Here is a 13,937-nt window from a genome sequence, read left to right on the forward strand (position 1 = left end):
ATTGATATACCGCGTTCAGAAAGTAAACCCAAGTCAAGAAAAAAAACATATTCCATATTAAATGCCAAGTCTGTATATAAAAAGAGGGAGCGGTAGACAAGATGGGGAGAGAAGGGGAAGCACACAAACACAACATTTGAGAGCAGGGACATGGGAGATGTGTGGGAGGGAGAGGGCATTGGGGGAGGAGGCGTGGGAAGGGGGAGGTCTTCGGGGTCTTCAAGGTCTTTTGGGTCTTCAGGGTGTTTTGGGTCTTCTGGGTCTTTTGGGTCTTCGGGGTGTTTTGGGTCTTCGGGGTGTTTTGGGTCTTTGGGGTGTTTTGGGTCTTCGGGGTGTTTTGGGTCTTCGGGGTGTTTTGGGTCTTCGGGGTGTTTTGGGTCTTCGGGGTGTTTTGGGTCTTCGGGGTGTTTTGGGTCTTCGGGGTGTTTTGGGTCTTTGGGGTGTTTTGGGTCTTTGGGGTGTTTTGGGTCTTTGGGGTGTTTTGAGTCTTTGGGGTCTTTTGGGGTGGGAGAAGTATAAAACACAAGGACACCAAGGACTTCCAGGAAAGAAGTTGGTATTTCAAAAAAGTGGATTTGGGGTGAAATTAGCGGGGGTAGAAAAGATCAAGGTTTTGGATGGGGAAGATAAGAGATGGTGGTGAACAGCTGTTTTAAAGACCTGGAGGGAGGAGTGGGATTGAAGAGAGTGAGGGAGTTTGTTCCAGAGGTGGCAGAAAAGAAAAATGAAGGAGTGAAGGTGAGCACAGTCTTGATTTTGGCAGTTTAACCATAAGAGGGTTGCAGGCAGATCTTGTGCGACCTGCATGAATATTTGGGGGACAGAGCCCAGATAGAGCTGGGGGAGCAAGGCCGGAGAGGAGTCGGTAGAAGAAGGAAAGACCACCAACCTGCCTGGGCTAAGTAAGTGAAAGGCCCTCGGAGATAGCTTCATCGCGGGAGATTCCAATGATTCTAAACGCTTTGGTTTCAAAAGCGTGAAGACGAGCTAGGTGTGAGGCAGGAGCACCAGCCCAGAGGGGAGAGCAGTACTCCATTGAGCTGTGGATGAAAGCCTTGTATGTGGTGAGGAGCTCAGGTGTGCCAAGGAAGGACTTCACACGACGGAGGATGCCCATTCGGCGACTGGCTTCGGAGGCCAGCGTGGAAATGTGGTTTTCCCAGGAAAGATCATGGCAGATAGTGAGACCCAAAAGCTTGACTGACAGAACTTCTTGGAGAGGATTATTCAGAAAGTGGATGGGAGGGTTGTCCAGTCGGTCTTTTCGGAGAGACATCGTAAGAGTGTGAGATTTGTCAGGATTGAAAGACATGTTCCACTTGTTTGCCCAGTCTGTGATTTTGTCCAGGTCTGCAGAGAGTGAGGAGGCTGCAGACTGCCAATCTGAGGGATGAGCAATGGAGTGGCAGAGAGTGGAGTCATCAGCAAATAGATAGAGAGGATTTTTCAAGAGAGTCAGAAAGATCATTGATGAAGACCAGAAAAATCACAGGGCCTAGAACACTGCCTTGGGGAACTCCAGCCTGAACAGGAAGAGGAGATGAGAGAAACCCATTCAGGGCCACACGTTGACTGCGACTAGAGAGGAAGTCCGCCAGCCATGCGTGGAGATTTCCATGGATACCAAAGGAGGAGAGTTTGGTGAGCAGAGCGGGGTGCCAGACCGTATCGAAGGCACGTGATATGTCAAGGGAGACAGCTCTAATTTCCTGTTTGGCATTGAGGACCTCCATCCATTGTTGAGACAGCAGAAGCAGCATGTCCAGAGTAGAGTGACCTGGTCTGAAACCAAATTGATGATCAGAGATCAAGCCATTGGAGAAGAGGAAAGTAATGATGCAATGCGAAGCAATGATGGATTCCATGACTTTGCTGATAATTGGGAGAAGGCTGATTGGTCTGTAGTTGCAAGGATCTGTTTTTGCACCTTTTTGTGTAAAGCGGTCATGTTGGCTGATTTCCAAGCAGATGGCAGATGACCTTGAGCAAAAGAGAGGGTGAAGAGAACAGAGAGAGGGAGTGTAAGAGCGGAAGAACAGCATTTTAGGACCCGTGGGCCGATGCCGCCAGGTCCACTTGCAGAATCAGAGTCGAGGGTTGACAGAAACTTTTCCACCTTGTCAGGAGGAAAGGACACAGAGTCCAGAAGCAGCTGGGTACGACTGGGTACGGTGGGTACAGAGAAGGATGGGTTTGGAACACAAGATTTAAAGGCAAACACAGAGTTGAGGCATTCAGCTTTTTCACGTGCGGAGTCAGCTGTGTAGCCATTTGAGGTAAGGGAGGGGATGGAGGGGGAACAAACACCAGAAAAAGATTTGACCAGACGCCACCAGGATTTGGAAGAGGGAGACAGATAAGATAGTTCGGTCTTGAGAACGGAGAGATATTGTTTCCTGGCTCTCCTGAGGGTGGACACACTTGTTTCGGGCTTTGTGAAAGGAAATGAGATTTCCTTCCGTTGGATTTGCTTTCCAGGAGACGAAGGCAAGTTGTTTCTGGGCAACAGCCTCACCACAAGATTCCGTGTACCATGGACGGGAGGAAGGGTATGACAACTGAAGACGAGATGGGATAAATCTGTGCATGAGAGAGCAATTTACTTTGGAAGAATTCCCACGATGAGTTGATGTCAGAGGCGGTCGTGATGGGAGACCAGTCCAGATGATTGATGGCTGCTTGAAGACCGTGCCAGTTGGCCTGAGTGAAATGCCAGACTCGTCGACGCTGAGGAGGCTCTCTGAGAACGGTCAGAGAAACTGACTGAAGGAGAAGATGAACAAGTGGAAGGAATGTATGGAGGCAAAAGGTCTGAAGGTGAATATTGGAAAGACGAAGGTGATGGCAAGTGGTAAAGCATGTGGTGAGGTGGAAAGAACTGGGAAGTGGCCGTGTGCTGTGTGCAGAAAGGGTGTCGGAGTGAACTCCATTCAATGTACAATATGCGCTGAGTGGGTTCATCAAAAATGCAGTGGTCTGAGAGGGTCATTAACCAGTGTGGCAGCTACATTCAAGTGTAAGGTGTGCACAGAGGGAGCTGCAGATGGAGGAAATGTTGAGTTGTGTCTTGGAGAGGGAGTGAAGCTAGAAGGTGTGAAAACATTTTGCTACCTAGGAGACATGCTGAATGGAGAAGGTGGATCAGACTCGGCAACGGTTGCGAGAGTGAGATGTGCATGGAAGAAGTTTCGGGAACTGAGTGGCGTGCTGACGAGGAGGGGAGTGTCGTTGAAGCTGAAGGGAAAGGTGTATGCTGCATGTGTGACAAGTGTTATGATTTATGGGAGCAAGACATGGGTTATGAACGTAGAGCAGCAACGAAGGCTGGAAAGGGTGGAAATGCGAATGGTTCGGTGGATGTGCGGAGTATCGATGAGAGAGAGGAAGACAAATGATGAATTGCAAAAGATAATGGGAATAGAGCCTGTGATTGATGCTGTGAAGAGAAACAGGTTGAGATGGTTTGGTCATGTGTTGAGGAAGGATGAAAGTTACTGGGTGAGAAGAGTGATGGAAATGAATGTCGAAGGAAGTAGAGGACGGGGAAGCCCGAGAAAGATCTGGCTGAAGGTGGTGGAAGAAGAAATGCGGGCAATGGGGTTAACAAGGGGAGATGTAGAAAATAGGGCAAAATGGAAAAGATTGTCATGGGGCCCGCAAGGCTAACCCCCGCCCGCTCTTTCAGGGAAAATGGCCTTAAAATGCCTGTTGTTCATGTTGTATACCACTTCACCTAAGATCTCATCATTATCATGCTTTTGTTCCCCATTGGGAGTATTTGACACTGTGCCAAGTTTAAAATTTTTGCATTCAGCGGTTTTCGAGAAAGAATTTTTCTTATTATTTGCGTTTAATCCAAGATGGCTGCCATATCACGTGACCAATGACATCACAATTATCATTAAAACATTCTGCATGGGTGTCACTCCTACCCTGAAAGTTTTGTCTCAATTGGACATGGGGTTGCTGAGAAAAACGAGGTTTAGCCCGTATGGGCGGACGGACGGACGGACAACCCGAAAACATAATGCCTCTGGCGACTTTGTCAGTGGAGGCATGAAAAAAAAATCTAAGCCGAGCGATTCAGGGGGCCATCAAGTAGAAGAGCTGTAACGGGTTGACTAAAAAGGACTGAGAAGTATGTTTAAACTTCTATGCAGATAAACCAGGTTTGTTGAACAAATCAAAAGAGAACATTTTGTGATGACTTATTGATTGTATACATTGAGATAATTTGTCATTGTGTTACAATGCAACATAACAATGTATGATGGGTATGTTAACAGGAATTGGGATATTTTGTATGATCCGATGTTAACAGGAATTATTTATTTGTTCAACCATTTAAATATCTGCACCGAGGTAGGGAAGTGAATATTTTCGGCATTTGCAGATTGTGAATGACACAAAAGTGCACTTTGGATTGTGCTCAACAAAACAATTCGTTTTCATGTGCACATGGTGTTGAAAGAAAGAAAATATAAATGCAAAGCTTGGTTAACGAAAGAAACAGTTAACAATTATTAGAGAACGAATGTTCCACAAAACAATTCCATGATGCACGAAAAAAGTTCATGAGCAACTCACAAATGAAATATGTCAACAATTCTGTGTGGTTATGTTTAATTTCACCTCATTATGAAAACATTGTGTAAAAGGCTTTTTTTTCTTCTTTACATGTCTTTATATTACATAATTGTTGATATACACTTTACTTTTACAGATGGACAAAACAGGCTCATTTAGCTTTGTCACAACTTTGGCTTTTACAGAAAGTTATTTTGCATTCTCAGACATCTTTGTACAGTCGATAACAAACCGTATTTGCATAAAGAAACAACAACAGAACAAAACTACTGCTAATATTTACAAAAGAATTTTAACAATCGCAAGTGTTAAAGATTTAACAGCATGCACAATTCGCTGCAATATAATGACGTTTCAATTTCAACTGTTTCATTGTTCAAAGTAATCACAGACAAAAGGCACAACATGGCAATTCCGAAAGCAGCGATAACATGAAGATTCTAAGTACGTATACCGAATCCTCAAAGTGAAACAAAACTCAAACTTCAAGATGGAAATGAAGAAACCTGATCATCAGTTGGACTGAATTTTACATCCCTTGATTTAGCACGAGCCATGAAGCAATGAATGCAACTTCAATAATACCTGTGGAAGCAACCATGTCTTGCCGGTGCGGGTCGACGGTTGGCCGTGGAATCCAAGCGATGTCACGCACGCTTTAGCCAACTGTGGAAGAGGTGTGGTTGACTCCACAGAAATTACAGGGAAAAATCACCAAGTTGTCGCTACCACTTAATCATTCCTTTCTCATGAAAGGATGGGAAGTGAAAAAATTATTTAACGATCACTTTTTTTTTTTTTTTTGAAGAGGCAGGCTGCATTTAAATTTCAAGTTATTCCAATTCCCATTTGAAGTCTGTGCTTAAAGGATTAAAGTAATCAAATTACTTCCCTTAAATATGTGTGCATTTAGGACATGGTCCTCATCGACTGCCTTGTTCATAAGAAAACTTGCCGGATTTAAACTACAGCAGACAATCATACCAATTTTTTGCATTGCAAAGCATCCACTTGAGGTCAAACTATTTTCGAAAGGATCAAGGTGGTGTGTGTGTGAATATGATCTAAAGAGGAGCAATTGCATTACGCTCCTAGAACTAGATTTATCAGGTACCCTTTGAATACTGGGACTCGTAAAACACAAGCTTTTTTTTGTTTTGACAAACTGCATACTACTATTTATCATTTATAAAATAAAGTAACAAAGTGTACAAGCTTAAGTGCACTTTTAGCGAAGTATCAATTTAGATTCAAAATACAAGGCTTCGAAACAAAAGAAGACTTCAGTTCATAAATATCAGTAGCAATTATAAACAAAAAGCGAAAGCACCCACAGAAATGCCCAAAATAATGGCAGTCATCAGGACATAAAACAAGTCGGAGTGCAAAGACAAAGGACGTACAAAAGCAGATATTAATGTATTAAAACAGCCATTTGTTGGTCTTCACAATCAGTGCAAGAAAAGGCTCACAGATGAGCATTTCCAAGGCTGTTTTCATGGAAGAATCTGTTGGAGACAGATTAACAAAGGGTCAAATGTTCTTGCGTGGAGCCAGGACACATAGAGGATTCTTGGGCAGGGACCGGACACACGGAGGATTCTTGGGCGGGGATCGGACTCACAGAGAATTCTTGGGTGGGGCCCGGACACACAGAGGGTTCCTCGGTGAAGCCCAGACACACAGAGGATTCTTGGGTGGAGCATGGACACACGGAGGATTCTTGGGTGGAGCCCGGACAAACGGAGGATTCTTGGGTGGAGCCCGGACACACGGATAATTCTTGGGTGGGGCACAGACACATTGAGGATTCTGGGGTGGAGCCTGAACACACAAAGGATTGTTGGGTGGGGCCCGGACACACAGAGAATTCTTGGGCTGGCCCCAGACACACAAAGGATTCTTGGGCAGGGCCAGGACACACGGAGCATTCTTGGGTGGGGCCCGGACACACGGATAATTCTTGGCTGCGGCCCGGATACACGGAGGATTCTTGGGCAGGGCACATATGTATTGAGGGTTCTTCGGTGGGGCCAGAACACATGGAGGATTCCTGGGCAGGGCGAGGGCACATGGACTGTTCTTGGGTGGGGCCCGGACACATGGATGGTTCTGGGGCAAGGCCTGGATGAGAGTCGAGTTCTTGGGCGGGGCCTGGACATGAGGAGGGTTCCTTGGCGGGGTCTGGACACATGGATGGTTCATGGGTAGTGCCCGGATGTGTGTAGGGTTCTTGGGTGGGGTCCGGACACATGGATGGTTCATGAGTAGTGCCCGGATGTGCGTAGGGTTCTTGGGTGGGGCCCGGACATGCAGTGGGTTCTTGGGGGGAACCCGGATGCGTGGAGGGTTCTTCAGCAGGGCTCGGATGCGCAGAGGGTTCTTCAGCAGTGCCCAAATGCTCATAGGATTCTTTGGCTGGACCCAGGCATGCGGAGGGTCTTTGGGTGGGACCTGACCATGCTGAGGGTCCTTGGAAGGGGCCCAGACACATGGAGGGTTCTTGGGAGGTGCCAGAACAAGCAGAAAAGTCTTCAGACAAACCTTCAACCAGGGCATCATACTCAATAGATTCCAAAAACATGGCAGCCTCTGCAGCAAGGCCCAACGACATTGCAGGCTCTGCAGCAGGGCCCACCAACGTGGCAGGCTCTGCAGCAGGGCCCACTGGCATGGCAGGCTCCACAGCAGGCCCCATCGACATGCCAGACACTCCAGCAGGGTCTATGGCTGCGTGAACGTTTTTACTAAGATACATTGATGCAGTCAAGCCTTCCATAGATTCCACTGACATGACGAGGTGTTCGGTGGGTGCTCTTCCTTTGGCAAGATTTTCACCAAGGTTCATGCATGCAACACAGTCTTCTGTAGGTCCTGCGGATAAACAAGCATCAACTGTTGGCTAGATCAAAACAAATGTATTTGATTTCCTTCATAATATAATGAATGGATCTTCTTAAGAATTAAAATATTGCTATAGTTTAAAGCTTAATTAATGGTTAAAGCTTAACCCTCTGGAGTCTACAAACCGATTCTATCGGCTTCACGCATGCACCAAAATGTCTACAAGCCGAATTTATTGGCTCTAACCGCATTCAAATTTGAGATTAGAGACATTATTAGATTAGAGACATTAGAGACAAGATTAGAGACATTATTAGAGACAAGATTAGAGACAAGCCGATAGAATCGGCTTGTAGACTCCAGAGGGTTAATAATAGAAATAAATTAAAATTTATGCAAATAATGCAATTTTTGTGACGTACTTTGACTCCTGTAAACACCATTTTCATGTTGCATTTCAAAGGAACTGCTGGTGTTTCCAACTCTGTCGCACTCAAGTGACTCATTCTGTTGAAAGAGTTGATGCATCTCCTCAGGAGACATTTGTAAATCACAAGTGGTGCAACTTTTGACGTCATTTTCCATACCAATGGCCTGAGAAACTTCATTATTGTATTTAAGGTTTTGATTTGTAGGTTCATTTGATTCCTGATCATTTTGCAGTTCGTTCTGAGACATTGAAGAATCTCTCTTCTCAAACATAGTAACTGGTTCATTTCCCCCTGCCATCACAAAATTAATACTGCTCTCAGGATTTTCAAAGTAATTCACTGATATCTCATTCACCCTTATCTCAGGTGCCTCATCTATAAAAATGTCTCGAAGTTTATCAGCATCTTTCATATATCCATGTGCTTGCTCCATTCCACCTTGCAATCCGTTGTGATCTCCAAAACAAACAGCCTCTAACTGTTGAGAATATGATACCGCAGCAATTTGATGGCTCACTCGTGAGGCAGGCTCCTCAGCAGGGCCCACTGGCGTGACAGGCTCAGCAACAGGGCCCACTGATGTGGCAGGCTCAGCAACAGGGCCCTCTGGTGTGGCAGGCTCAGCAACAGGGCCCTCTGGTGTGGCAGGCTCAGCAACAGGGCCCTCTGGTGTGGCAGGCTCTGCAGGAGGGACCTCTGATGTGGCAGGCTCAGCAACAGGGCCCACTGATGTGGCAGGCTCAACAACAGGGCCCTCTGGTGTGGCAGGCTCACCAACAGGGCCCACCGATGTGCCAGGCTCCTCAGCAGGGACCACCGGCATAGCAGGCTCAGAAACAGGGCCCTCTGGTGTGGCAGGCTCAGCAACAGGGCCCTCTGGTGTGGCAGGCTCAGCAACAGGGCCATTTGGTGTGGCAGGCTCAGCAACAGGGCCATCTGGTGTGACAGGCTCAGCAACAGGGCCCACCGGCATGGCAGGCTCAGCAACTGGGCAGGGCCCACCCAACCATTCCTCCACAACAACATGACAATCGTCATTCTTACCCACGTTTTTTATGTCGTCTTCCTTACATGCATCACACTCGGTCTGACCTGCAACACCTTCAGCATCCTCAACTTTTTCATCACTTCCTTTTTCCATCAACATTTTCTCTGTATTGTCATTGCGGTTAATATTTTTAAAAGCATCTTCATTTCTATACATAATCCATTCATTCTTCTCAGCAAGGAATGCTTCCTCTTTTTCTTGAAAAGTCTTCCTCTCTGCTTGAAGGGCTTCTTTGTCCTGCTCAATTTTATCTAAGCCCTGTTTCAAGTTTTCTCGAAGACTTTTGATCTGTTGCCATTCCATTCCTAGTGTTTCCCATTTTTGCAGTAACCGACTCTCATCTTCCCGTAGCTTTGCAAAACCAACTGACAATGCGGTCCTTCTTTCCAAAATCTCATGTAGTTCTTCTTTCAAGTTTTTGTCCGATTCGCTTTCCTCACTCTGTACTTCACTTCCTTCTTTTCTTCTTCCATCCTGATTTTTATCCTCATCATTTGTCAGGCATATGTATTCCTGTTTCCCCCTCTCAATGTCATATGCTGGCAGGACAATAGTTTCAGCTTTATTGGAGGACATGGCCATTGCAGCTGCAATGTGGTTCTCAGTTTGTGTCATGGTAGCCTCGGATTCCTGGACCTTTTCACCAATTGGTGCACTTGTTGCTGGCATTGTTTTGGGAGGTTCTTCTGTTGAGGCCTGTGTCAAAGTCTGTAAAAGAGATGACAAACCTTTCAAAAACAGGAAAATAATTTGAAAGTGCCATTAATTAAACACACATGACAACATCATCACAATATGCAATAAACATGCCAGTGGAGAAAGAAGAAAAAAAATACATAAATTACCCTTGCTATTTGCGAGGGATACGTTCCTGGAAAATCCGCGAATTGCGAAACCGTGAATAGCGAGGCATTGTTTCAATGGAAAAAGTGGGGATAGGTTCCTGAGTCATGAAAATCCACGAATAGAGAGGAACAAACCGCGAATGGTGAGGCAAAATCCGCAAATGGTGAGGCAAAACCCGTGAATGACGATGAAAATCCGAGATTTCGCGGAACACGGCCGCGAATAGGAAAAAACACCGCGAATTTGCGGGACACTTTTCCGCGAATAGAGAAACAAGTCACATTTTATCACCCGCGAATACACGGAACCCGCGGATAGCGGAACCGTGAATAGCGGGGTATATTATTCAACAAACATGCACACCAAGCAATGCAATTGTTCATCAAAGATGCAAAAAAAAAAAATTCAGCGTTTTTATTGACTTTGCAAATGAAAGTGCCCCCAAAACGATCCTTTTCATCATGGTCAAAGTGAAAGGTGGAGATGTCCAAGATGTCTCTCAATGTCCTTGTTCTCGACTGTTGTTGTGCTTGTGTGCTTCCCTTTCTCTCCGCCCGCTCCCTTTTTATATGTTTTGTGTCCGTTTATGTTTTTTGTGGTTAATGTGTTAGCTCCTTCATGAGCCTCAATCTTGTACACAAAAAAAGAAAAAAAGAAGAAGAAAACAAACCTCAACAAAGCTTCATTTCACCCAATTTTGAGGGAAAAGAAAAAAAAGATAGAAAATAAATGTAGAAACATACTGATTGGCACAGTTTCTTGCATGTCTGAAATAAGAACAATGAGAGACTCAGCATTGTGTATGCCTTGTCTTTTTTATTACAATTTACAAATTATCATTCAGGAAACCCACCTCAACTTGACTCAAGATTTTCAAAACATCACAGGTGCTGCGTTGCATTATCTGCAAATCAAGACAAAACAATGTCAACCAAACATTTGTTTTATCTTCATTCACAAATGGCACTTGTAGAGTATGCACACACTACTATTATGGCCCACTGCTATTATATGGCCGATATACCCATATCGACCCTGCACCCAACTGACATACATTGGCATTATTTGTAGCTTTATTGATTATAATCGATTAATTATGAGTATATTTAACAAGCACACTTTTCAAATAACTCACACTTTTCTAAAAAAATAAGTTGAAATTGACAAAAGTAGTTGGTCTCCACAATTCTTTATTTCACTGTTAATATTACAGAACCTTTGTCTTTTATTCAGAACTTGATATATCATTTTAAATCAGAAAATAACTAGAACAATGTGACTGTGTTGCCAATATGCCTCCGGAACGTCAGATAACAGGTAGATGCCCTCGTTCACAGTCGTAAAAATAAACAAGTTTGATTTAAATCCCTTCAGCTGTTTTCAAGCATCACATTTTTACCAGCCATGACATGTTTCACATCAATCGGTGAAGCAGTTTCAGAGAAGGGAATTTTAAAAATATTGGCTTTCAAGCTAATATGGCTGCCATACCACATGACATATGACCTTAAAAATGTACACTCTGTATATGTATGGGTATGGGATCACGTTTGTGAAGTTTCGTGTTGATCGGATAAGGTTCGTTTTTCTATCCAAGATGGCTGCCAAACCACGTGACCGACGACATCATCATTTTCAAACTATATGCACCAGTGCAGTTAGATGATATTTGTAAAATTTCGCATCAATAGAGTAAGCGGTTTCAGAGTTATAATTATTTAATATTTTCCTTCATTCCAATATGGCTGCCACACCATGTGACCAATGATGTTTTTGTGATCATCTTTTAATCGCCATGCCTAGTCACTGACACACGTAAAGTTTTGAGTCAATCGATTTGGTGGTTTGGGAGAACATGTTTGTTTAAGTTCAAGATGGTCAGTTCAAGATGGTTGCCAAACCACGTGACCGACGACATCATCATTTTCAAACTACTGTATATGCAACAGTGCTGTTAGATCATATTTGTCAAGAGTCAATCGATTTGGTGGTTTGGGAGAAGACTTTTTTTATGTTTTAGGTTATATCCAATATGGCTGCCACACCATATGACCTATGATGTCATAAATTTAATATTTCAATACAAATGGATCACAGATCATGTGCATGCAATCTCAGATTTTTAGGATAAGGAATTTGATAAAAACATTTTTCACTGGTATACCACTTTACCTATGATATCATTATCATGCTTTTGTTCCCCATTGGGAGTACTTGACAATGTGCCAAGTTTCAAATTTTTCCATTCAGCGGTTTCCGTGAAATATTTTTTAATTATTTGCTTTTAATCCAAGATGGCTGCCACACCACGTGACCGATGACATCACAATTATCACAAAAAAAACATTCTGCATGGGTGACACTCCTACCCTGAAAGTTTTGTTTCAATCTGACATATGGTCACTGAGAAAAACGAGGTTTAGCCCGTACGGACGGACAACCCGAAGACATAATGCCTCCGGCCACCTTCGGGGGCAGAGGCATAAAAAGAAATGGCATTGACAAAATTATTGACACCCTAGACTTAATATTTGGTAGCACAGCCTTTGGACAAAATAACTGAGGTCAGGCACTTCCTATCGCTATGAATGAGCTTCCTCCACCTCTCCACTGACAGTTTGGCCCACTCTTCTTGTGCAAACTGCTCCAGTTCTCCCAGATTTGAAGGGTGCCTTCTCCCAACTGCTGTTTCCAGATCTCCCCACAGGTGTTCAATGTGATTTAGATCTGGACTCGTTGCTGACCACTTCAGAACAGTCTAGCGTTTTGTCTTGAATCATTCCTGGGTGCTTTTTGAAGTGTGTTTTGGGTCATTGTCCTGCTGCAAGACCATTGACCTTCGACGGAGACCCAGCTTTCCGACACTGGGTTGAACATTGCGCTCCAAAATGCCTTGGTAATCTTCTGATTTCATGATGCTATGCACACATTAAAAGCACCCAGTGCCAGTGGCAGCACAGCAACCCCAAAACATCACTGAACCTCCTCCATGTTTGATTGTGGGGAAAGTGTTCTTTTCTTTGAAGGCTTCATTTTGTTTTCTGGAAGCATAGAGATGATGTGCTTTACCAAAAAGCTCTAATTTGGTCTTCCTCATACTAACTTCCCCGAACATCTACCCTTTGTCTTACGTCTTAAATACAAAAATAAATAAATTATTATTTCCTTATCTCCTCACAGGCCCCCGCGTGTGCTGTTTTCTCACCCCACCCACTTTATCTCCTTTTCTTCCACCTCTGCCTTCCATCTCCAGCGGATATTCGCCTTTCCAATTCTAGTTTCCATCATACTCATTCAACCCTTTCTCCTCTCTCAGATCCACGCCCTCACTTCAAGGATTTTTCCCAAATTGTTTTTCACGGTTTTGTTTAAATATGTTAAAACTTCCCCCTGCAGTGTTTTATTCAGTGGTATATGACAACACGCTGTTTTTCTTCCTACTTAAGAGGCTTTTTTCTATTTCCTCATCAAATCATTCCACTTCAAAAAAAAAATCAATCTCTTGCAGTCATTCATTTCTACATTCTCTAAACTCACCTTCATTCCACCCCTCTATCGTTTTCAAACGGATCTCTGACTTGAAAATCACAAAAAACCCAGTTTGTAAAAAATCTTCGTTTTTCATTAATCATCCACTTTCGAAACTCCCCCCTCACTACTCCCCTCCTAAACTCCCCAGTCAAACTTCCCCTCCTAAACTCCCCCATTACACCTCCCCTCCAAAACTCTCTCCTCACCCCTCCCTTTCAATTCTCCCCCCTCGTCCCTCCCCTACAAAACTCCCCCCTCCCCTCCTAAACTCCCCCATTACACCTCCCCTTCAAAATTCCCTCCTCACACCTCTCCTTCAAATCTCCCCCCTCACCCCTCCCCTTAAAAACTTTTCCCTTGACAAACTTCCCTGCAAATGTCTGCTGCTCTTCTTCTGCTCCAATCGGTTCTTCTGATCATTTGCTTGTTAAAGTGGACATCTCCCTGGCCATTTTCAGAGAGCCTCCTCAGCACCAACAAGTCTGGCATTTCACTCAGGCTGCCTGGCACGTTCTTCAAGCAGCCATCAATCATCTGGACTGGTCTCCCATCTCTACTGCCTCTGACATCAACTCTTCCTGGGAATTCTTCCAAAGTAAACTGCTCTCTCTCATGCACAGATTTATCTCATCTCGTCATCAGTTGTCATA

The 13,937-nt window shown here is 44.3% G+C and overlaps 1 protein-coding gene across 1 annotated transcript in view; it reads right to left on the reverse strand.

Annotated features, from left to right (window-relative positions):
- Positions 1-4,606: 4,606 nt before the first annotated feature.
- The window catches only part of LOC137412777 (uncharacterized), a 31,841-nt gene continuing 22,510 nt past the window's right edge, over positions 4,607-13,937 (reverse strand). The window contains exons 7-9 of the mRNA XM_068098094.2: positions 10,610-10,660; positions 7,854-9,618; positions 4,607-7,461 (exon numbers count right to left, since the gene is read on the reverse strand). Coding sequence (XP_067954195.2) covers positions 6,110-7,461; positions 7,854-9,618; positions 10,610-10,660 — 3,168 coding nt within the window. The 3' untranslated portion in view covers positions 4,607-6,109. The remainder of the gene's footprint in view (positions 7,462-7,853; positions 9,619-10,609; positions 10,661-13,937) is intronic.

This window comes from Myxine glutinosa, unplaced genomic scaffold (assembly GCF_964187855.1).
Source record: "Myxine glutinosa unplaced genomic scaffold, kmMyxGlut1.1 SCAFFOLD_2976, whole genome shotgun sequence".
Lineage (NCBI taxonomy): Eukaryota > Metazoa > Chordata > Myxini > Myxiniformes > Myxinidae > Myxine > Myxine glutinosa.